The following is a 25,102-nucleotide window of genomic DNA, read 5'->3' on the forward strand; positions in this document are numbered from 1 at the left end:
CATCATGATGCCAGGATGCACTACTTCTATTTGGAAGGGCTCAGTACTCCTCACTAGCATAACTGCATCCCTCTTTACCGCATTTCCACCAAATGAGTTAGGCTAGACCTTAAAAATGGGGAGATAAGAGGTCATGCGGGGATTCTTTTTTTTTTTTTTTAATTTATTCATGACAGACAGAGAGAGAGAGAGAGAGAGAGAGAGAGAGAGAGAGGTAGAGACACAGGCAGAGGGAGAAGCAGGCTCCACGCTGGGACCCGGACATGGGACTCGATCTCAGGACCCCGGGGTCATGCCCTGGGCCACCTGGGCCTGCCCCCATTCAGGGATTCTTTTTTTTTTTTTTTAGATTTTATTTATTTATTAATGAGAGAGAGAGAGAGAATGAGGCAGAGTCACAGGCAGAGGGAGAAGCAGGCTCCATGCAGGGAGCCGACCGACCGCAGGATCGCGCCCCGGGGTCAAAGGCAGGCGCTACACCTCTGGGCCACCCAGGGATCCCCCCCGCCATGCAGGGATTCTTGAATGTCTTTGAGACTTTTCACATCACTTCCATCATCCTACAGTCACATTTCTGGACCTCCTCATGCTTGGAAATACTCCCAGGAGTTTTGCCACGATTCACTTGCAACAAATCCGGAGCTGGTCCTTAGGCAGCACGCTGCTAGCCTCCAGCCGCACGCAGGTCTACAAAAAGAAAAGAAAACCACAAAGATGAACCCAGGGCAGCCCAGACTCTCCTCTTTTCAGAGCGGGTTTTCGACAGGAGAGGCGGCCGGAGGGCGCGCGGGGCTTGGAACCTAGGTCATGCACTCACCCCTCCGCTCACTGCCTGACCTGAGCGTTTGCTTGCTGAGCCTCGACTTCCCCATGTGGCACCGTGGCCACCCTAGGAGCCGGGGTTGCTAAAGAAGAGCGGGCACACGCCCGCGGGGAGACGTGGTTCGGGACGCGCTGGTGTGGGGCGAGGGGGACAAAGGTCTCGCACGTGTCCTTCCCTTGGCACCTGGCGCGACACACGCTGCACGCGGCCGGCGAGGCACCGCGCGCGGTTTGCACTGCAGCCCGGCGTCTGGGCGTGCCTGGGAGGCGCCACCGGCAGCCTCCGGAGGGTCTCCACCTGCAGCAGCAGGAGGAGGGCGGGAAGGAGCCCGGGGCGGGCGGGGGGAGGGGGGGATGCACGGAGCCCAGCGCTGCGCTCGGGCTCCAGCTCGGGCTCCAGCTCGGGCTCCAGCTCGGGCTCCAGCTCGGGCGGGTCTTTGTTCGGGCGCCGATCTCCGGCTGGGGCTCCGCGAGCAGCTTCTCGGAGCCGCCGAGCCGTCCGGCAGCAGCTCCGGGTCCGCACGCCCCCCGCCGCGCCGCGCCCTCCAGCCGGAGCGGACGCGCAGACGAGCGCGCGCAGGCGGCGGCGGGCAACAGGGCGGGGAAGGCGGGGAAGCGGCGGACCGCGGGGCTGGAGGAGCGGCCCCCCCGGGAGGGCGCAACCCAGGCAGCGCCCGCGAGGCGGGGGGCGGGGAGACCCCGGCCGCCCGCTCCGGCCGCCCCCGGGCCCGCCCGCTGTCCCGAGGCGGCCCCCCCCGCGCCAGCGTCTGCTTTGGTCTCGCCCTGCGGCTGGGCGGGGCCGCGCGACGCCATTCCCACAATGCTCCGGGGCGTGCCGCCGCCGTCGCTGCCGCCTGTGGAAGAAGATGGCGGAAGGCGGAGCGGCGGATCTGGACATCCAGCGCTCCGACATCGCGACGCTGCTCAAAACCTCGCTCCGGAAAGGGGACACCTGGTGAGGGAAGGCGGCCGCGGCGGCCGCGGCGGCGGGAGGGCGGCGGAGGCCCGGGCGGGGGCTGCGGGCCGCTGTCTGTCGCCAGTGACAGGTGCGGGCAGGTCCGGCGGCGGCCGCCCCGGGCGAGCGGGGTGTCGGCGGCCCCCGGACGCCGGGGGCGAGGATCGGAGCCGGGGGCGGGTAGGGGGGGCCGGGGCTCGCGGCCGGTCACGGCGCGCCCAGCGGCCTGGGGGGAGCGGCGGCGGCGCTGGTCCGCCGGGCCCCCGCGGCGCCGCTCCCACCTCGGGCCTGCCCGGACGCCGGCTCCCCGCGGCGGCCCGCGGTCGGGCGCTGACAGCTCGGCGGCCCGCGCCGCTGCTCCGCTCGCTTCCTCCCGCGGCGTCTGCCGGCGAGCGAGTTGCTGGCTGGCCCGACGCCGGCGTTCTTCCGGGAGGCGGGCTGCACAGGTGGGCCGGCCCCGGCACCTCCCGCGGCGCGGAGCCCCCAGCCCCAGCCCCCCGGCCGGAGGAGGCAGAGTCCGGGACCTCGGGCCGAGCAGAGGGGGAACCACGTGGTCCCGGGCTTCGGCGGGGGCTCGGTCGGGACCCGCCGCGCCTCTCGGAAGCGCAGCCCTTCCCTCCCGGGCGGGCGAGCCGCAGGCCTGCACGAAGTAGATAAGTCCGCTGGAGGCTCAGCGCGCTTGCTACCCTCGAGACCTAGGAAATAGCAGAGGATGCAAACGCCGGAGGTAGCACGCGTAGGGATTTAATACCGGTGGTGGTCGGCACTGCTTAAATACGGGAATACGTGACCTAAAGGGCAAGTGGTGTTTGTCAGGAAGAAGAGGAGGGATGTGCTTCTTCATATACAGTGACCGCTGTTTTCTTGTCTGCTTGTCACCGTAGCGGCGGTGTAGGATGCACGGGCCCCTCTACGACTTGGTGGAGGGAACGAACCTAAGACTGAGACCTGGTTAGGTCCCCGTTTCACCGCCTCACCTGGGGCAGGACTTGGAGGACAGGCAGTTTGAATCGCTGTGCCCCCCCCCCCCCCCGTCTTCATCCGTGAAGTGGGCAACGAAAATTCCGTGATAGGGGTGTACTCTCTCGATCTTGAGGAGGTATTCCAAGACATTATCTGTTTAGGAGAGGACGTTAAGTGTTAGTCGCTGTGTTGTCCCCGCCACTTACTTCCGATAAAATGCTGTAGTATTAGTGGATTTTGAAGTAAGTTAGCAGATGGCAGTCTTGGGACTTGACTTTTAAGTGTTTTTTGATCTAAGTCTTGGTACTTTTCTTCCTACTTTGTTGGGCTACATACATTCTGGGTTTATATGGTGAAAATCCCTAACGGTGTAAACATGCACTTGTTGCACTAGAACAGAAAATACGATCTCTAGATGATTTAATGATCATTACTGCGCATGTCAGTGTTTGTAAGATGTTTATTCCTGTGTGGAAGTTGGATATTTCCTAGGACACATAATTACCTTGGTCTTTGGATTATTAAAAGATAAATTAATCCTAGCTTCCCATTAGTTAACCTGTTCCCACCTCATAAAAAACATAAATGGGGATCTCTATCCTCTTAAAAATGGCTATGATTCAGATGGATATTACTTCTTTTTAATGTTATGTTTTTGGTACTCTGAGTAGTAGTTGGTGGTACTCTGAGTAGAGACACAGGCAGAGGGAGAAGCAGGCTCCATGCAGGGAGCCCGACGTGTGACTCGATCCCAAGACCCCGGAGTCACGCCCCGGGCTGAAGGAGGCGCTAAACCGTTGAGCTACCCAGGCTGCCCTGGAAATAGTCATAAAGAATAAATATAGGAAGTCGTAAATTTGAGTCTTTTAAATGCGTTCATTTTAAAGAAAGGGACATTGAAGACCACATATTTAGATAACAGCAGAATGTGGAATTTTGTTAAGATTTATTTATTTATTTGAGAAAGGGCTGGGGAGGGGCAGTGGGAGAGGGTGAAAGTCTTTTTTTTTTTTTTTTTTTTAATCAGGCTCCCGGCTAAGTGGGAAGCCTGATGAGCCTGATGTGGGGCTCAATCTCACGACCCTGAGAGATCCTGAGATCACGACCTGAGCTGAAACCAGGAGTCAGATGCTTAACCGACTGTGCCACTCAGGGTGCCCCAAAATGTGAACGTTTTTGTCCTCAAATTGATGATACCTCTTAGTTAAAGGGAAAAAATACCGGAGCAGGATGGTACTGAGGATTTGCAAAAACCAGTTTGGTTTAGGCCACTTAATTTGCAATTAGGTAAAATCTGTCAAAAAAGAAAATAGTTTAGAACAAAAGTTTGATTCAGAGTTTTAAGGAGAATAATTGGCTAAGTACAAATTTCATTATATATGCATGATTTCAGAACTGGTAAAGATTTAATAATTTGTTACTTGGGCTCATAGTTTTTGGAACTCACTACAACTTGTTTTTAACTTGTTAAAAAGTTGGGCAGCCCGGGTGGCTCAGCGGTTTAGTACCACCTTCCATCCAGGGCCTGATCCTGGAGTCCCGGGATCGAGTCCCATGTTGGGCTCCCTGCATGGAGCCTGCTTCTCCCTCTGCCTGTGTCTCTGCCTCTCTCTGTGTGTATCTCTCATGAATAAATAAATAAAATCTTAAAAAAAAGTTGTTTCTCTTTTTAATGCCTTTTTAAAAGATATTTGGATTAGCTGTTTATAGTTATTTGTGCAAATCCAGTCTGATATTTTATAGCTGAAATGGGTCATCTACAGATGGAACATTATCTTGGTATGTGTGTGTAACCATCTTGGAAAGATTGATGACTATTGAGAAAAAATGGAAGGTTTATCATAAGTTTATTCTTGAGAGTTTAATACTGATTTTTGATGTTATAGTCAAGTGCCTTAAGATGAATAATGAAAATGAAACTTAATTTCATTAGGTATTTGTGAGTACTTTCTGGATAAGGATTGTTTCATAGTACTCTGGTAGATAACTAACACTTAGGCAAGGGTGAAGATTCGGTTCTTCTTGAAAACTTGAGTTTCTGTTTATTTGTAAATAGTGAATGATTTTTATCTGCACACTGACTTTCTAGAGATGAAAATAAGTACACAAGTCTAGAATGAGGATGAATAAACTTTATAATGTGCTTAATACTAGACATAGACAAGCCCAAATTGATACAGGAGAGTTATACCTCTTAAAAAGATGAGGTGTGAAAGTGACACTGATCCTCCCTATAAGTCCAGTAGTATCATAATACTGTTTGTTAATCTGTATTTTAGCTCAGAGGAGGTATGTAGAAAACCACGAACCACATTGTTTGAATTTAGTAACTATAGAAATAAGGGTAAAGGAACTAGAACTTGTTTAACTTAGATTGAATGAAAGATAACTTAATCTTCAGGTATTTGGTGGTTTTTCTTGATGAGACAAAAAGGAAAAAAAAATTTTAAGTACATTACATGTTAAGTATATTAGAGGTAGAGGAACCCATTTAAGGGAGATAGGTAGTTAAATGAGTTACAAAGACAAGTTGTAGGTTATGGAAAACTCTCTGAAGACATAAGTAAATAAACATAACTACAAATTACTTCCCTGCTTTTATTAAATGTTATTCGACCAGTCATTTTCACTAATTTTTATGTATATGCAATGGTAATGCATAGCTAACTCTACAAATTAAAGTTTTGTGTCATTTTTGTATAAACTCTCATAACTCCAGTAGATTTTAAGGTACTTCAGAGACTAACTTTAACTCGTACTGAGTCATTTCAAATGTGTCTGACATTTTTTGTTTCAATAAATAGGCAAGAAATAGTCCATCGGATCAGTGAGGTTTTCATATTAGAATACACTCCTGATTCAGTTTAAGGGCTTTTCTTCGATTCTTGCTCTTTTACTTAGAAATCTTTGAGGCTTTATTTTATACAGTCTCTTAGGTTTGTGTAGCTTTTATTAACACTAACAGAAAATAACCTTATAATGACAAATCAGTTCATAATGTAAAGGGACACTATTAATCAGTGTAAACTCCAAATTGTTTAGTATATACTTGCTAAAGAAATTTTTACATTACTATTACTATAAATACTAATTTTAGTTGTGCCAAAGTGTTAACCACTAAATTAGGGTATGTGTCACATCATTTGCAGAAAATGAAACAGGAAGCAAAACTGTTTTTTTAGTGTTGCTAAATTGATGAAAATAAGGACAGAAATAGTGACATTATTAAAGTGTATTTTTCACAATTTAGTTGCTTAAAATCTAGAAAGGCATTTTTTCCTAATTTAAGCCTTTTTATAAGTGTTTAAATCACTTCTAAGTTGTTGGTGAATCCAAAATTAATGTACCTTGTTTTACCAAGAAGATCCAGAACTTTTTAGTCCATGATTTCATTTATCTATTTAGTGACATTCAGGTTTTATTTTATTTTTTCTAAATCATATAATTTTCCCATCAGCACATGTAAGGTATTAAATATTCTTTTTACAAGATAGTTTTGTGACAAATATATTAATCTTGCTAACATATACATATAATTAGAAAAACTTAGTTTGTCAGGCTATGATGGGTAGTATTGCATTTAAAAACACCATGTGCTAGGTACTGTTTTAAGTATTTACGTATGTTAACTTATTTACTCATCACTACAGTTCTAGGCCACTAGAATGTGAATGTGCTGTAATTCACATTTAGCAGGATAGGAATCCTAGGCCCAAGTGTTCACACAGTGATAAATCTGGGATTTGAACCCAAGTAGACTGGAGCTTTAATTCAGACCCAGAAGTCACTGTAGTGTAACTGCCTCTTATTTTGTGCATTTAAAAATGTAGTTCCACTTTAAAAAGGAAAAACAAAAGGATATTTTTTTCTTTTTCATTTTAAATGGAATCTTTTATATCTAGGAGCAGAATTCTACCATTTTTATTGCAAACTTGTGTTTTATGACTGTTCAGTTTAGATATGGTAGGGTATATAGAAAATCTTACTGTCTTCTGAAAATCTGAATTTAATTACATTTAAAGATTAATAGATAACTAGCTCAATGTATAGAATAAATATTATCTTGATCCAAAAGTTCATTTAAACAAAAGTGGGATGATTTATTGTTGAAATTTTGAGTATCAATTGTTTATCAGTAATTGTAACCTTTTAGTAGAGACTATATGGCTCCTTCTTACATAGTTTTATAGAACTAACACATCAAGCAGATAGTAAGAGTTTACAGGATATTTTGTTTTAGTACTTTGTATTTTAAAAGTGTTGATTTACAGTAAACCACAAATACATTAGGATCTCTTTTTGGACTATGTATCCAAAGGAACAGCCTAGCCCAGAAATGCAAATGTGAATGCTTGGTATTCTTTGTTCCTGTGTTTACCAACTGATTTTTTTTTTTCCAGAAACAGTTATTTTAGTGGGTTTTCAAAGTCAAAAGACATTTGAATTAAGACAGTAAAAGGTGCATAGAATTAAGACAGTTAAAGGTACATCTAACACTTTCCTGAAAACTAACAAGTAGCAACTGCAAAAAGATCAATTTTGCCATACTAGTCATTAGATATATCCATTTTATTACATAAGTTTAGAGTGATTTTTCTATTATTCACTTCGAGAATTACTTTATTAATAAGCCATGATTATTGATAAAAGTGAATTGAAACCATCAGGCATATTGGCAAGGAGATAAGGGGAAGGTTAAGAACAACTAATGAACGTGTTTTACATGCATCATCTGATTTGATCCTTCAAATAAGGCTCAAAGTATATGTTCATTTCTTATAGATAAGGAGTCTGAACTCAGGGAAATTAAGTTGATTTGCATGTGGTTCGAAGGTGATAATACCACCCATAGTGAATGAACATTTATTAAATGCTTACTGTGTTGTCCACTCTTCTAAATGCTCTGTAATTATGCAGCCTTTAAAGTGAGCGCTCTTAAGCGTCTGACTCGATTTCAGCACAGGTCACGATCTCAGGATGGTGAGCTCGAACACTGCATCAGGCCCTGTGCTCAGCACGGAGTCCAGCTTGTCCCCCTCCCCTCCCTGTACTTGTTCTATCTCTTTCTCAGATACATAAATAAAATCTTTTTAAAAAATGTTTTCTTGCTGTCATTACTCAAATACAATGCAAACAGTATTTCATTAAACTGTTACTCCTTCTTTAGTTCCTATATAAAATTATTCAGCAATTACTAAAACAATTGTTTTTCTTCCTTGACTCCATTCAGTTTGTCCCTTTATTTTCATTTCCTCAGTTTCCACTGTAATTCATACTATACATGAAGTCCTTTATTCATACTCTTTCCATCTATTTACATAAAGGAATGTAGTTCCTTTCAATTTTATTATCCAGTTTATACAGAAGTCACTACTAAAGAAACCTAGAATAAGACTGATAGTAAGTGACCTCAGTTTTGGATACAGATTAAAATGATGTATCTAAAGAATTATTACGAATGACTCCTCAAAAAGAAGTAAAGAAGATCAGATTGTAACATGAGGCAGGAAACCTCTGTAGTATTAACCTGTATTTTGTATTTGATTATGCTTACAACACTTAACTGCTTCTGTCAGTAGGATTCTGCATGGTTTCCTGGTAGATCTCCCCCCAAAAAAGGAAGGTAATGGCTAGCTGCCTTTTCTCTCCTTTTAGTTTTGAGAAGACCCAGATATTAGTGTGGTAATTCTTTACTGTTAAGGAAAATTGTGTAACGGAAGTAGCCATAGAAAGAACTTCCTTTGCTCTCACAAGCAAATCCAAGAGTGGCCTTGAGGCCAGGCTATTCTGAGTTTTAGAAAGCCAGATCAAGTTCCTTGAGTAAAATTTTACACAAAAAGATGAGTGGTAAGGGCGAAATGATCATGGTAAAAGAGACCTGATAATTTGGGTTGCTTTATATTATTTAACAATGTGTTTCAATAGCTTAACAAAATTTAACAGTTTAATCAAGAGATTTATCTTTGATATAGATAGAAAATTTATATTTACAAATTTGAATGAATTTCAAGCTGTGGAAACTTAATTCTCTGAAGAGGTATAGTTAAGGAGGTACATGTACCATATAGATATGGTGATGGTTACAAAAATTACTATGTGTTAAGAGCTGTATTTTTAAATTTTATTTATTTATTCATGAGAGTCACAGAGAGAGAGGCAGAGACACGGGCAGAGGGAGAAGCAGGCTCCATGCAGGGAGCTCAATGTGAGACTCCAGGATCATGCCCTGGGCCAAAGACAGACATGCAACTACTGAGCCACCCAGGCGTCCCAAGAGCTTTGTATTCTCATTTTGCGATACAGAAGCTGAGATACAGTTAGATGTACCTAGCCATACACTTGGGCCAGTGATAGAGCAGAGATTCTAACCTGTGCAGTCAACTCAGAAGCCTGCATTTTAAACTGTATTGCTTGCCTGTGAGTCATAGAGCCATACCCATGTTATGGAAACAACTTTTTGAGAGATGAATATTTTGAAGTTTTAAAATCAGGCAGTGATAGCTTTGGCATATTAAAAAGAGCATTTTTGTCTGTTATCCATTGGAGAAGACTGTAGGATTTTCTGGGGGCGCTCTCCTTGGTTTAGCATTCTAGTCCTAGCAGTCTTATTTCTAATTAGTACAGCTCTGCCTTGGTACTGGTGGTGGTTCTCATTTCTTAAAAATGATTTACTCATTTCTGCTTCATATGACATTACATATCATTCATATAATTTCAAATAAATTTTACTAATTCCTGACCTTCACTTACTTCAAAAACTAGTTCAGTACCAATCTCTTAAAATCATCTCTAATAATCTCATCCAGGCATATGTCCTTCTACTCTTTAAAAAAAAAAGGCTTTATTGTGATATAATTCACATATGGTATAATTTGCCCACCTCAGATGTAGTTTACTAGGCTTTGATATACTTACAGAATTGTGCAACCATTACCTTAATCAGTGCTGGAATATTTTTATCGCCTCTCCCCCAAATCCTCCATACCTATTTGCAGCCCCCTGCTTCCCAATTTCTCCTCAAATCTCCCTGCTCTAGGCAGCTGCTAATGTATTTTTTGTTCTATAGATTTGCCAGTTTGGGATATTTCATATAAATGGAATCATGTATGTGTTTGGCTTTTTTCATGAAGTATTAGTGCTTTATTTCTTTTTATTGCTCAGTAATATTCCATTGTATAGATAATGTACCATATTGAATCTTTTTTTTTTTTAATTCATTCATGAGAGACAGAGAGAGAAAGAAAGAGAGAGAGAGAGGCACAGACACAGGCAGAGGGAGAAGCAGGCTCCATGGAGCCTGACATGGGACTCAATCCCAGCCCCCAGTACCACACCTGGGACTGAAAATGGCGCTAAGCCACTGAGCCACCCGGGCTGCCCTACCATATTGAATCTATCCCTTCATCAGTTGGTGGACATTTGGGTTGTTTACATTTTTGCCTGCTAAAAATAATCCTGCTATGAGCAATTCATGTGCAGGTTTTTGTGTAGACATAACGTTGATTTCTCTTGAGTATATACCTAGGAGTGGAATTCCTGGGTATTTAATTTTTTTGAGGAGCTGATAGGCTCTTTTCCAAGGTGGGTGCAACATTTTACGTTGCCATCAACAGTGTATGAAGGTTACAATTTTTCCACATCCTTGACACCACTTGTTAATGCCTTTTTTTTTTATTACAGCCATCTTAGTGGATGTAAAATTATATCTCATTGTAGTGTTGATTTACATTTTCCTAATGGCTAATGATGTTGCACATCTTTTCATATATGTGTATTGGCCATTTGTATACCTTCTTTGGCAAAACGTTTATGTAGATCCTTTGCCCATTTTAAATTAGATTGTCTTTATATTACTGAGTTTTAAGAGTTTATGTTGTCTAGATACAAATCCCTTATCAGAGAGATGATTTGCAAAATTTTCTCCCATTCTATGGGTTTTCTTTTCACTTTTACAATCTTACTTGGCCTCCTTCCTGAGTTCCTTTTTTGTCTTAGTTTAGATGTAAAAAGAGGTCATAAAAATTAGTTCTTGCTAAGTGATGAATTTAATGTGCAAAGTAGAAAATAGGTTGGAAATGCTTAAAATTTAAAATGAAGATATAAAGAGATTAATCAAGCTATTGTTTTATTTGAAAGAATTTCTTAGCTTTGGTTAAGTTTTTTACTGAAACAATGAAATTCTGAGTTATAGTTTGGAATTTTTTTTAAAAAGCCTGTGAATTATCTGGCTTATAATCATTTAAAATGCTAGAAATTATCAGTATCTCCTTTAGTATTGAAAATGGTTTTATGCTCTTGCTATGTAAATGTAAATGTACCTATTCTGCATAAGATAGTTATAAAACATTTTTCCAAAATTGTGTGCTACATTGGATTAGGCTGAAAAAAAAATTTGTATATTTTCTTAGTTGTAAAGGAGTATGTTTACTTTGAAGAGAAAAAGGTAGGATTTTAAGAAATAAATGACAATATGTTAGGCAATTTAGCAAGAATTGCTTATGTAAAAGTTTTAAGTATAAACCTAATCAAAAAAGAAAAGAAAGAACTATGCATTCATTAGCTCTGTGATTTCTTAAATGCAGCTACTGAGATTCCCCCATACTGCTTTAAAAATTTTTTTTTTATTTTTTTAAAACTTTAAAAAATTTTTTTATTTATTCATGAGAGGCACACAGAGAGAAAGAGCGACAGAGACAGAAAGACAGAGAGGCAGAGGCAGAGGACACAGGCAGAGGGAGAAGCAGGCTCCATGCAGGGAGCCCGATGTGGGACTCGATCCCAGGTCTCCAGGATCATGCCCTGGGCCGAAGGCAGCCCCTGAGCCATCCGGGCGTCCTGCCCCATACTGCTTTTTCTAGGGCTGTTTCTCACTCAATTATTGGCCCCTGTATATCTTTCCTTAAATTTGCCTCTACTGTGTATAAAAACACTATAAACCTGTAGAGCTCTATGTTTACCCCACCACCACCACCATCCCTAAAAAAAAAGGAAAAAAGAAAATTTGGCTTTTTAATTGTTATATGAAATTTAATTTTAAATTAACTCAAATTTGTTTGGGGTCCTAAAATTGACCCATCTACCCTGGAACTATTGATTTGTATTTGATCTTCCCAGTAATCCTGTGAAGCATTCCCAGTGGTTTTCATGAAATGAAAATCAGGTCATATCTCTTCCCTGCTAAAAATCTTAGAGTGGCTTTCTGTTACTCTTAGTATAAAAATCCTTATTATTACCTTAAGCGCATTGTGTAATCTCAGTCCAGCCTACCTCTCTAGCCTTATGTAGCATTTCTCTTGTCATAAACTCCAACATCATTTAGTCAATTCCGCTAACAAATCAAACTCCCAAAGTTCTGGTCTTAGCACATGCTATTCCTTCAATCTAGATAGCTTTTTTCTTGCTTTTTCTGAAATAACTCCTATTCATATGCTAAAGTGTTACTTTTTCAAAGATGCTTTCCTTTATTCTGAATAGAGACCCCTTTATATGCTTTCATAATTTCCTGTACTTTAATTTCACAGCACTTATTGCCACAGTATTTTGCTACATTTATTAACTACTTAATGTCTCTCTCCTCCATTGGACTCTGAATTCCATGAACATAGGGATCTTGGCTATTTTGCTAGCCACCTACTCATGGAGTAGTATGTAAACAGTAGATGTTAAGTATTTATTGAGTGAATGAATGAATTACCATTTCTAAGATGAACAATCTAAAGGTTTTATCACTAACTTCTCTAAAACCTCACATCAAGGAATGTTAGAAAGAGGATTTTGGGGGAAAAAGTAAGAAGAAGAAAAGAAAGAGGATTTTGGCCTAGTACTTTTTTTTTTTAATATAGTTGACTTTATACCTTATGCTATGTTTACTGTCTATCACCATAGTAATAAATACCATCTATCACCTGCAACACTATTGCAATATTGTTGACCATATTCCCTATGCTCTACCTTTTATTCCCGTGATTTATTTATTCTATAACTGGAAGCCTATATCTCCTACTTGCCTTCACCCATTTTGCTGAACCCACCGCCACTAGATGTTATCAATAGTATGTCATTAAATGAGAGAATTAATATTAGTGCTTCCCTCTAGCGACCATCAGTTTATTCTCTGAATTTATAGATCTAATTTTGCTTGTTTGCATTTTCACTTATTTTGTTTTTTAGATTCCATGTGTAAGTGAAATCATAGAGTATTTGTCTTTCTCATTCTGACTTACTTCACTTAACATAATACCCTCTGTAACCTAGTACTTCTGTAGTAAATTTAGGATTCATATTTACTCGTCTGATTTCAAGAGGTAATTTGTGAGCAAAATTAACCATGCAAATAAATTGAAACTAGGTGTGAGAAAAGTTCATCCACAATTTAGTTTACCACCATTCTGTAAAACTTCCTAAAAGAAAGATGGTGTTCACTTTTTGTGTAGTCTTAAGTGACATGAAAATTGACATGAAAATGGGACTCGTATAGGCGTAGTGTGAACACTCGGGCTTTTTCTCCTAAGTTCTTGATAGGCGAAGATCTTTTACCAAAGGTGCTCCACTTTGAAAATACCTATTTTCTTCATAAATAAAATGAATAATGGTTTCTAAAATATATCTTTTGAATAAATATTTCAGTTCTTATTTATAGCTTTGGTAATAACATTTTGCTATCCTTCTGCTATTTCACTTTTTACAAAGAACCTTTACTGCTTCATAAAGAGGGGAAGAGTATAGGATTTTAGTAAGAATCTGTTACATCTTTAGATCTTTGTTAAGTAAATGAGATTTATAATAAAGTTTAAAGTTTAATGTAGTGAAAAAAAAGCATTGAATTTTAGAGTATGAAAACTAGAGTGCATACTGAAAACAGGCCCTGCATTACTCACTTATAATAGAGTTGTGTTTCATTGATAAGTTTCATATTCAGAGTTTTGGTTTCCCCATCTACTAAATAAAAAAAGGAAGGGAAAGAAAAGAGGTTACTGTAACTGTAAATAAGGTGAAAACACTTCATACAAATCTTTTTATAGATATAAAGCATTTTTATTTTGTTATGTGATAATAAAATTCTGATTTAAACAGTGAGTAACATGTTCATTTTATGTCTTTAAAATGTCTGTGGCAGCAGAAAGGAGGGCAAATTGGAAGCAATAAACTTAAAGTGGAGAGACAAGTTGGGCAGCCATTGCAATAATCTATGGAACTGAAAACTAATAGGAAAGGGGAGATGTAAAACTAAGGTACTTTTCTGAAGGTACTAGTTACTAGATGTTATGGGGTGAGAGAAGGAAGGATACAGGATAATATTTTGCTTTCTGGCTTGGGAAATTAATTGTTGATGACATTTATTAAAGGACCCTTAGAGAAGGAGTAAATATGAAAGTGTGAAAATAATTAATGACTAGAGGTTGGGATGTATGAAAAATCCAAGTGGACATGGACTAGTAGGAATTGGAAATATGATTTAATAATGTGGGACGCCTGGGTGGCTCAGCAGTTGAGTGCCTGCCTTTGGCTCAGGTCGTGATCCTGGGGTCCCGGGATCGAGTCCCGCATCGGGCTCCCTGCGAGGAGCCTGCTTCTCCCTCTGCCTATGTCTCTGCCTCTATCTGTATCTGTCTTGCATGAATAAATAAATGAATCTTAAAGAATATGAAGACTGGATGTGGGATGCATGTTTTGGAATCATTGGAGAGTATGAACAGTGAGAGAAGAAGAAGAAATTTGCAACTCTGAAGAAGTTGCAGAAAGAAAGAAAAGAAGAAAAGAAAAGAAAGATATCCCCTGCCCTCTCTTACCAAAAAAAGTATGGTTTAGAAACGATGAGATACATAAAATTATGAATTCTTTGGATTTGCGAGAAACTTTTTGAGCATCCTTTGGAATAGGAAAACCTCTTGGGTTAGGTTGAAGAGTAAGTGAGGATTGAGCAGAAACTTAAGCTTGGGTGCAAGAACAAGTCAGAAAAATGGAGTAGAGAAGAAAATGAGTGTGAGAGTTGGGAGGTGATTTGGAGGAAAAGGGTGAGAGAATTGGCCCTGGTTATATGCTGGGGGGGGGGGGAGGGGAGACAAGGTACATGGAAAAACAAGAGGGTAGGGACTGTTAATGGGTTAGTCTCCGAGACAGAAGGAAACTAAATCCAAAGCATAGAAACAAAAATAATTAGCCTTGGATTTAAGGAGGGTTACATCCTTTGCTGATTAATGAAGGAATCAGGTAAGATTAAGGTGTGGAGCAGGAGAGTTAGACAGAAAGTAGAGGCTTCTAACTTCCTCAGAAAGTAGGGCAGCGTGGTTGTCTATTCAACCAAATGGGTGAAAGACTTAGACTGGCCAAAGTTTTGAAATTGGAAATGGAGAAGGCTATTTGGAGATAGGCTGGAGGATTGTGATCATCTCTGAAGGATTTGAGAGACTGAAGACCATAGATCTTTAATCTCCATGAGATTTTCTTTACTAATTTTTGAACCCAGATAATAGAATTATAATAAAAATATTTTCATATTGGTGTATTAGTGTCTGAGAATTACGGGTTAATGCAAGTGTGAGGCACTCATAAAATTCCTTGTAAGCCATTGTGACCCACTGAAACAGAGGGACATGATAGTAATTAAGCTACAGCCAGAGGCCTCAATCATAGATAAAGTAATCTTGATCATACCTGGTACGTGTACTTCATGGCTTTTTATGTGGGAACACAGTCAGATACCTCAGCATTACTCAGAAATATTTCACCTTTGATTTCATCTAAGGCACAGACTCCTTTGTGCAAGAAAGTTAAATTGGTGCGTATGTCACAAAGTAATTAATGACTCTTTTGTGCTTTGAGCTCTCTGGATATTTGCAGGTTAGTATTTAGATGGATTTTAGATGGTTGCATATCTGTAATGTAGCGCTTCGCTTTCTACTAAAACTTAAATCAGGGCTTCTGGGTGGCTCAGTTGGTTAAGTGTCTGCCTTTGGCTCAGGTTATGTTCCCAGGGTCCTGGATAGAGTCCTGCATCAGGCTCTCTGCTCAGTGGGGAGTCTGCTTCTCCCTCTCCCCCTCCCCCTCTGCTTATGCATGCTCTTTGTCAGATAAATAAAATCTTTAAAATTTTTTAAAAATAAATTGGCTTAAAATCAGTATATGTGTCAATTGTAGGATTTTTTTTACTGTGTTGCTTATATTATTTTCCCAAATATCAAGGGTTATAATGTACTGTTTTTCATGTGCTTTTCTTTCAAGATGTCACCAATCATTTCTACTTTTCTGGTTTATTTACTGGATGCTCTAGTTACCAAAAGGAAATAATTTCTTGAGAATGAATATATTTATTCTGTGTCAGAAATGTAAATTTGATAAATTTAGGAATAATCAGATCATGCTTTTCCAAAGAAAATTCTCCAAAGCTTATGTAAATTTTTTATTAAAATGTAATGCTAATTCATCTGTTTGGAAGACATAAGATAGAAAAGATAAATATAAGAAAGAACATAAACTTACAAATTTTCAAAAATATATAGTAAAACAAACTGCATTTTATACATTTTGCTATACATATTTTTATCTTTAAAAAAATCTAAGGAAGTGCTTGGGTGGCCCAGTCTGTTAAGCATCTGACTATTGGTTTTGGCTCAAGTCATGATCTCAGGGTCCTGTGATCGGGCCCTACATTGGCTTCCATGCTCAGTGCAGAGTCAGCTTGTCCTCTCTCTCCCCTCTCAAATAAGTAAACTCTTTAAAAACAAAAACACTGAGTTGTATTTTAATTACTTTTCTTATTTTTATGCTTGAAATGTCTGTTTATTTGTTAACTGTCACTTAACTGTATCAGTTTAACCTCAACATTATTCACTCCATTTTTGTTCAGTGTATATGCATATATATGAACTATTTGATATTAAGTAGAAAATATTAATCATATTTAATATAATATTTCAGGAAGAGAGAAGAGTATACAGAAAATTATAACAAAACATTTATTGCACACATTTCTTAAAGAAGTGAAACATTACGGAAGCAGTTGAATGTCCCTGTGTATGTTTCCCTAATCCCATCTTCTTTCCGCCCTTACCAGAGGGAGCCACCATCTTGAAATAGATTATTATTATTATTATTTTAAGTTACTTACATATTATTTTATGTATATATTTTAATATATATGCATGAATCTGTAAATAGTATATATGTTTGTGGCATGCCTTAAATTTTCTGTAGTCAGCACTGTGTGCACATCTGTTCTCTTCATACTTTGTGTTATATTACATGTATCCTTTTATGATTTTTTTTGCTTCAACATTGTAGTTTTGAGATTTATCCTAATACATAGAGTTGTATTTTTCATTAGTAATTTTTGTGTAATATTTTTGGGTATGAATCTGGATATTAGGGTTTTTTTCTACCATTTCATTCTTAGAAAATATGCTGCACTATATATTATAGTTGTGATTTGTAAATATGTATGAGCGTTTCTGTAGGGTAAACCTTAGCTATGGCAATACGTGCTTGTATGGTATGTACATCTCTATCCTTTTTTTTTTTATTTTATTTATTCATGAGACACACACACACACACACACACACACACACACAGGCAGAGACACAGGCAGAGGGAGAAGCAGGCTCCCTATAAGAAGCCGCATGTGGGACTCGATCCTGGATACCAGGATCATGCCCTGAGCCAAAGGCAGATGCTCAGCCGCTCTGCCACCCAGGCATCCCTGTACATCTTTATCATTAATAGATGTTGCCAAACTACCATCCAAAGTGAAGATTCTAGTTTATTCTCCCTTTGGCAGTATACCAATACCTAGTACTACATATCTTTTCCACAACTTGATATTGTGGACACATGTACACATGCTTGTGTGTATCAGCTTAATGAGATGATATGGTGTTAATTTGTATTTTTCCCATTGCTAATGGGATTAAGCAGATGCTCATGGATAGAGGCCATTCTGATTTTTTCTTCCGTGAATTGCTTCTTTTTTTTTCCCCCTCTTATTTTTTTTTTTAAATTTATCAGCTTAAAGGAGTTCTTTATGTATTCTAATCCTTTGTTAGTTATCTGGAGTGTAAGTATCTTCCCCAATCTGTATCTTATCTCTTGGTGGTGTCTTTGTTGAATAGTAGACTTTAATTTTTGGTGGTGTCTTTGTTGAATGGTAGACTTTAATCTTAACCTTGGCAAGTTTATCAGTTTTTTAAGATTTTTGCTTTTTATTTTAACTCTTCTATATACTAAGGTAATAAGATTTTTTTCATATCTTTTTAAAAAAATTATACTTTTACTTTCACATTTACATTTTTAATCTAACTATAACTTATTTTTGTACGGTTAGTTCTGTAACATAGCATGTGTTCCTAAAAATCACCATGTTATATGCAAAATCATGCAATAAAAAACACCAAGCATATGGGGGAAATGGGGTTGGGACACAGAACTCAAAAAATTTTTGTCAGTGACACATTAAAAAACATTTAAAAATGGTAGCACGGTTTTATATATGTTAGATGGTTAAGAAATACATAACTACCACAGTAAATAAGGCATTTTTATTTTGAAAAGGATGAAGTTGACTTGTGGAAGTAGGATTTAAAGGGTTGCAGCTTGAGTTATTGTGAAGTGGTGGAAGGAAGTTTTCTTAAATCTGCCAAGAAGTTGTAACAGCAGATGTGGAGAGTGTGGCTCATAACATATGGGAAGATGTTTGAAATGTTTTGGGTGCCCGGCTGGCTCAGTTAAATGATTCTTGATTTTGGTTTAGGTCATGATTTCATGGTCATGAGATTGAGCCCCACATGGGGCTCTGTCCTGAGAATAGAGCCTGCTTAAGATTCTCTCTCTCCCTCTCCCTTTGCCCTGCCCTTAAAAAAAAAAAAGTGTTTGAAGTGTGTTTTGTGCCTTCCTGTGTGGCTCAGTACAGCTAGGTAGTTGTCTACATTCACCTTATGTTTGTTTCAGAGTTAAGACTGCAGTAAAGCAGTCTAGGCACTTGGGGGCAGGATTTAAGGAGGCACTTCCTTATTAGGGTTTCTAGGTATCTCTCACCTTGCAATAGCCCTGGCCCTGCTTAGGGTTTAAAGTAGTGCTTAAGCATATACTAAAATTTGTGCTACTGTTCCCTACCATATCAATCCTTTAACATATTCAGGTTTTCAAAACAATCATTAGAGTAGAACTGGCTGTATTTGTGAGGCAGAGCTCGAATTCTTTTCCCCATATACTTAGCCAAATCATTCTCCACTACTTCATAATGATGCTCTTGACACAATCATAGTTCTCCATATACTTGCATCCAATTCTTGTTTCTTTGTGCTGTTTCCATTGATCTTTTTGCTTCTCTCTATGCCAGTATCACATTTTTTTAATCATAGGTCTAGCACTAACTTACTTTGTAACTTTGGTCAAGTTATTTCTGTGTGCCTATGAAATTATACTAGTACCCACATTATTGAGGAGTTAAAGGAGTAAGTGAACCAGTATATTAGAGTGCTTACAAATAGCACCTGGCCTGAGAGTAAAGCTCAAATGTTAGTTATTTTGTTATTAAAAGCAATTTCTTTACCTTAATAAGCAGTCTTGGTATTTAGTAGGCTGATACGGTCATCTTATTTCTCCTTTTCCACACTGTTTGAAAGGAAATGGGAAAGGCTTGTGGGAGGATTCCCTGAGAAAGTGACATATAGTTTTTCTGAAAGATGATAGGAATTAAATAGATGTTGGGAGCAGTAGGAGAATAGTCTAGGCAGATGGAGCCATAAGGCAGAAATGGAGTGTTTAGTAACTGAAAGAAGATTATTGTAGTTAGATCTCAGCACAATGAAAAATATTACCAGTTGAGACTAGACAGGCAAGAATAGATAGATCATGCAAGACAATGTTAAGGATTTTAGACTTCATCTTAAAATCATAGTTATAACTGTTTAGAAACATTGTTATTTCATGACTCTTACTCTTTCTTAGAGATTTAAGAGTAAAAGTCATGAAATATCTTTATGAATAGTTCTAGCTATTTAAAAAAGAAAACAACAACAAACCTTGGAAGCTAAAATTGGTCCCGTCTGGATCCTAATAGCATACCAAGGATTAGGAGTACTGTTGAGAATGTGTCAGTCAGGTCTTTGTTCACTTACTTGTAATCTTTGAGAACTGTTGATTCTGTTGTAGGCTTTTATCAATTAAAATTGAGGAATCTTACATTTTGGCAGATCCACAGATTGGTGGTACAGTTTTTATAGTACAAGTCTATGTAAATGTCTTGAAATATTTTTTTTATTTAGTTACTTCATTTAATATTGTTATCTTCCTTGAGCACACCTAAGAAGTCTACATATTATTTCTGTAATAGATGTTTCTGGTTTTTCCTATATTTCCCTCATATTTCATTATTACAGGATTCTACAAATATGATATAGGTTGCCTATGAAAGAAATATGATGGCCTTTTCAGTTGAAGGCAGATAACTATCCATCAGATGTGAGAATCTCCTCTCATCATAGTATCATTATAAAGAAAGTCACTTCAAGATCTAGGAAAGAGAGTTGAACTAGAAATATTATAGCAACAGATGAATAGTACTCATAACAGTAAAGTATTTATTAAATACTTTGGGAGATAAAATCCCATCTTTTAGAAATATATTTTAAGTAAACATAAATATAAATTTGATAGTATTTCCCAAATAGTTTTAATGTAAGTTTTATAAATCACATTGTTATTTATAGTATTAATAATCTAAATTAGATTAATAAATGAAGTAAATAAATAATAAGTAAAATCTTTTAAAAATAAAAATAAAGGGATCCCTGGGTGGTGCAGCGGTTTGGCGCCTGCCTTTGGCCCAGGGCGCGATCCTGGAGACCCGGGATCGAATCCCACATCGGGCTCCCGGTGCATGGAGCCTGCTTCTCCCTCTGTCTATGTCTCTGCCTCTCTCTCTCTCTCTCTCTCTCTGTGACTATCATAAATAAATAAAAATTTAAAAAAAAATAAAAATAAAAAAATAAAAAAATAAAAAAATAAAAATAAAATTCACTTGGAAGAACAAATGGCCAAAAATAGTTAAGACAGTCTGTAACAACAGCAAGCTAGGGGAACGTGCCCTAAAAAAACCATGATTAAAGTAATAAAGATACTATGAAATTAGCACAATGATTAAAAAAAAAATAGATGGAACAGGAGAAAGGCCACATAGTATGACCTTAATTTGCAAAGAAAGCAAATGAAATGTGTGAATATCTTAAGTCACAGAAGGGTGTCTAAAAAACTTTCAGTGGCTGATACATAATTAAGTATAGTTTTCTTTATTATTTAGCATATAAAGTTATTGCTGGTTTAATCTCTTTATTTTAGAATTAGGATTTCCTTAAGACTTAGTCTCAACAAGGCAGGAAACCACAAATGTTGGAGAGGATGCGGAGAAAAGGGAACCCTCTTACACTGTTGGTGGGAATGTGACCTGGTGCAGCCACTCTGGAAAACTGTGTGGAGGTTCCTCAAAGAGTTAAAAATAGACCTGCCCTACGACCCAGCAATTGCGTTGTTGGGGATTTACCCCAAAGATACAGATGCAATGAAACGCAGGGACACCTGCACCCCGATGTTTATAGCAGCAATGGCCACAATAGCCAAACTGTGGAAGGAGCCGCGGTGTCCATCGAAAGATGAATGGATAAAGAAGCTGTGGTTTATGTATACAATGGAATATTACTCAGCTATTAGAAATGACAAATACCCACAATTTGCTTCAACGTGGATGGAACTGGAGGGTATTATGCTGAGTGAAGTAAGTCAGTCGGAGAAGGACAAACATTATATGTTCTCATTCATGTGGGGAATATAAATAATAGTGAAAAGGAATAGAAGGGAAGGGAGAAGAAATGTGTGGGAAATATCAGAAAGGGAGACAGAACGTAAAGACTGCTAACTCTGGGAAACGAACTAGAGGTGGTAGAAGGGGAGGAGGGCGGGGGGTGGGAGTGAATGGGTGACGGGCACTGGGGGTTATTCTGTATGTTGGTAAATTGAACACCAATAAAAAAAAAAAGACTTAGTCTCTGCGGGGGGTGGGGGTGAGTGGGTGACGGGCACTGATGGGGGACACTTGACGGGATGAGCACTGGGTGTTATTCTGTATGTTGGTAAATTGAACACCAATAAAAATTATTTTATTTAAAAAAAAATACTTAGTCTCTGAACTTTTTTTCTTCAGAAGTTTCAAACTCTACAGTTTGGGGGCTTTCTGTTACATAATCCTGATATAGTAGGTTTGAAATACTGGTATATAGATAATTCTGCAATACTTATGTTAAGGGAATTAAACTGATGACTATTCCCTAGGAATTGTGGGATTTTGTTAGGTTGGTGCCTTTGCTTCAGACATTTTCAGATATAACTATTTAAACTGTATAACGGTAGGATTTCATTCCTGTACTTAGTACTGTGTGTAGTAAGCACAGATACATTCGAATGATCTCCAAAAAAACTTGGTTACCTATGTTAGTACACATGTGGGCTTTAAACATCTTGTTAACCTTTACTTTTGATTTTGTTTGTGATTGAACCTGGTTGAATGTGGGGAAAATGTTTCTGGAAAAGAATTTTTTAAAAAAAGATTTTATTAATTTATTCATGAGAGACACACAGAGAGAGGCAGAGACACAGGCAGAGGGAGGAGCAGGCTCCCTAAAGGAGCCTAATGTGGGACTCAATCCTGGATCCCAGGATCACGCCCTAAGCTGAAAGCAGACGCTCAATTGCTGAGCCACCCAGGCGTCCCGACTGCAAAAGAATCTAAAATAATTGAGTGTGTAGCAAAGCAGTATTTCATAGTGGGTATAAATATAGTCAGAATAAATTTGTCACATTTTTTAGGTTTATGATTTTAATGCTTTCTTTGCTAGAGCACCATTATTTTACTTTTTCTGTCACTTGTCGTCTGATGAGAAGTTTTAGTAATGCTTACAGTGCCTGATGTACCGCGCTTTTGAAACCAATTAAAAAAAAAAAAAACAAAACACCTCTCCTCCTTGCCCCAGCAGATTTTATGAGAAATAGATGAAGGCAGTATTGTTAACTAACTTTTGTTGGTAAAGAAGCTAATTTAAAATTTTTTAAAATTTATTATTATTATGATCAGTCTTGCCAGCCTTTAATAATCCACTTTCCTTATCTTCAAAAAGATAAAGTAAAATATATAAAATTAATATACTGTCTTTGTAAGTTTTTTGCAAAGGAACCATTTTCATATTTCTTTGTATTTTACCATGTATTTTAAAATTTGTTTTGATTGATTCTTAGGATTACCATTTGAATTTTTGTTCAGTTGTCAAATGTTTTATTGACTAGCTATTGCATTTTTAAAGAGGTGCTGTTAAGGATTTTTAAAAAAATGTATATAACAGTTGTTCTCAAATAGTATATATTTATAGAACATTTGAAATAACACTTTTTATAAGTGAAATATTTTTTTCCTGAAACTAAGTCACATTACAGTCATTTTCAATAATCCTTTGAAGTAGACATGTATTTTAATATAAAATGAAATATAGGAGTAGCCCGGGGGGCTCAGCGGTTTAGCACCGCCTTCAGCCCAGGGCCTGATCCTGGAGACCTGGGATCAAGTCCCACATCTGGCTTCCTACATGGAGCCTGCTTCTCCCTCTGCCTATGTCTCTGCCTCTTTCTTCTCTCTCTCTCTCTCTCTCTCTCTCTCTCTTCCTCCCTCCCTCCCCCTCCCTCCCTCCCTCATGAACAAATAAAATCTTAAAAAAATAAATAAAATAAAGTATCAAAGATAGCTTCTCTGTTGTTCCTACAGTTAGAAGTATTTTCCATTACTGATTTTTTTCTTTTTCTTTTTCTTTCTTTTTTTTTTTTTTTTTTTTTTTTAGGTACCTAGTCGATAGTCGCTGGTTTAAACAGTGGAAAAAATATGTTGGCTTTGACAGTTGGGACAAATACCAGATGGGAGATCAAAATGTATATCCTGGACCCATTGATAACTCTGGACTTCTCAAAGGTCATTATTTACTTTCTTCGGTCAGGTTGTAAATGTGTTCATTTGAGTATGTTATAGTCAGTATATGTACTATGGAAAATGTTAACATAAACAAATTGATAAATTAGAAAAATTTCTTTGTATTTATATATTTGACCTAATGTACTCAGATTATTCTATCATAATTAGTTATTACTCTGTAGCATGACAGACTTTTTCATTTATTATGTAAGAATGGTTAATTATTATTTAAACCTTTAAGTGAAAAATGTAAGAAAGTATTATCTTATAATTTGAGGGAGATGCTGTATTGTTATTATTTTTCCTAATGGACACATGACTTTGTTTTTTTAAGTTTGGGAGCACTGATACATGTTTACATTCTTGAATTTTTGCATCAGTCTTCTACAGCCCTCACTGACCAGTCTTCTATACCTCTCATTACATTTGAAGAGAATAAAACCTAAGAACCAGAACTTCCATTTCTGGCCAAGATAGAATAACAGGGACTCGATTTATTCTTCTACCTGAGCAAACTAAGACCTTGACAGAATATATATAAAATAATGGTTCTCAAAACATTGGATACCAGGCAACAAAGAACAGTGATCCTTGAGAGATAGGAAACAGATGAGGTAAGCTGTATGATTGCCTCAGCTTGGTGTATTGAAAAGAGTGTTCAAGACAAGGCGCAGAAAAGGAAACCTGTGTAAACCCTGGCAATCTCCCTTAGTTGAAGAAAGAGTTTGGAGTCCAGGGAGACCCGGGCCACCAGAGTTTTCAGGAGAGAATACCAGATAGGAATGACCAGCAAAAGACAGGAGACACAGAGACCTAGAGATATACAGAGGGTCTAAAAATATTTTAAGTAGAAAAAATAATGAACAAATGAAACAAATACAAAACAACAAGATGATAGATTTAAATTTTTCTTTATGAATAATCACGTTAAATACTCCCATTTAGAGGTAGAGCTTGAATTTAAAAATAAGACATAACTATGTCTTAACTATGTTGTAACTTCCTACAAGAAAGTCCACCTTTTAATATAAAGATACACATGGATTATAAGAAATTGAAAAAGGTATGCCATATTATGGTAAGCAGAATTCTAAGACTGACTCTCAGTGACTTGTATATAATCATCTCCCCCTTAGAAAACTGGTATAGCCTGTGAATAGGATGAGATATCATTCCCATGATAATTTATGTTGTATAGCAAAAGGGAGGTTATCCCAGTGATTTTAATCTAATCTAAAAGCAGACTGTTTTTCTGGCTGTTGGCAGAAGTCAGAGATTTAAAGCATGAGAAATACTCAGTGTATCATTACTGGTCTGAAAATGGAAGAAGCCATGTGAGAAGAAAGGCAGGTGTCCTCTAGGA

The 25,102-nt window shown here is 38.5% G+C and overlaps 2 protein-coding genes across 11 annotated transcripts in view; one reads left to right on the forward strand and one right to left on the reverse strand.

The window, feature by feature from the left end:
- Window positions 1-332: 332 nt before the first annotated feature.
- LOC140642449 (uncharacterized) lies at window positions 333-1,759 on the reverse strand. 2 transcript variants are annotated; one of them, XM_072843058.1, is made up of 2 exons: window positions 838-1,759; window positions 333-687 (listed from the first exon to the last, which is right to left on the reverse strand). In XM_072843058.1, the coding sequence occupies exons 1-2, from the start codon at window positions 1,633-1,635 to the stop codon at window positions 622-624; spliced, it is 864 nt and encodes a 287-aa protein (XP_072699159.1). In that variant the 5' UTR covers window positions 1,636-1,759; the 3' UTR covers window positions 333-621. The 2 variants fall into 2 exon arrangements, with proteins under 2 accessions (XP_072699159.1, XP_072699160.1); XM_072843059.1 differs by having other exon boundaries at window positions 818-1,756.
- USP15 (ubiquitin specific peptidase 15) overlaps window positions 1,626-25,102 on the forward strand; it is a 122,955-nt gene continuing 99,478 nt past the window's right edge. For 7 of the 9 annotated variants that reach the window (XR_012038869.1, XR_012038870.1, XR_012038872.1 and 4 more), the window contains exons 1-2: window positions 1,626-1,777; window positions 23,612-23,739. Coding sequence is in view for 5 of the 9 variants with exons in the window: in XM_072843048.1 (XP_072699149.1) it covers window positions 1,689-1,777; window positions 23,612-23,739 (217 nt within the window). In the remaining 4 variants the exon portion in view is untranslated. The remainder of the gene's footprint in view (window positions 1,778-23,611; window positions 23,740-25,102) is intronic. The other 2 variants (XM_072843046.1, XM_072843047.1) reach the window with 1 other exon arrangement.

This window comes from Canis lupus, chromosome 11 (genome assembly GCF_048164855.1).
Source record: "Canis lupus baileyi chromosome 11, mCanLup2.hap1, whole genome shotgun sequence".
Classification (NCBI taxonomy): domain Eukaryota; kingdom Metazoa; phylum Chordata; class Mammalia; order Carnivora; family Canidae; genus Canis; species Canis lupus.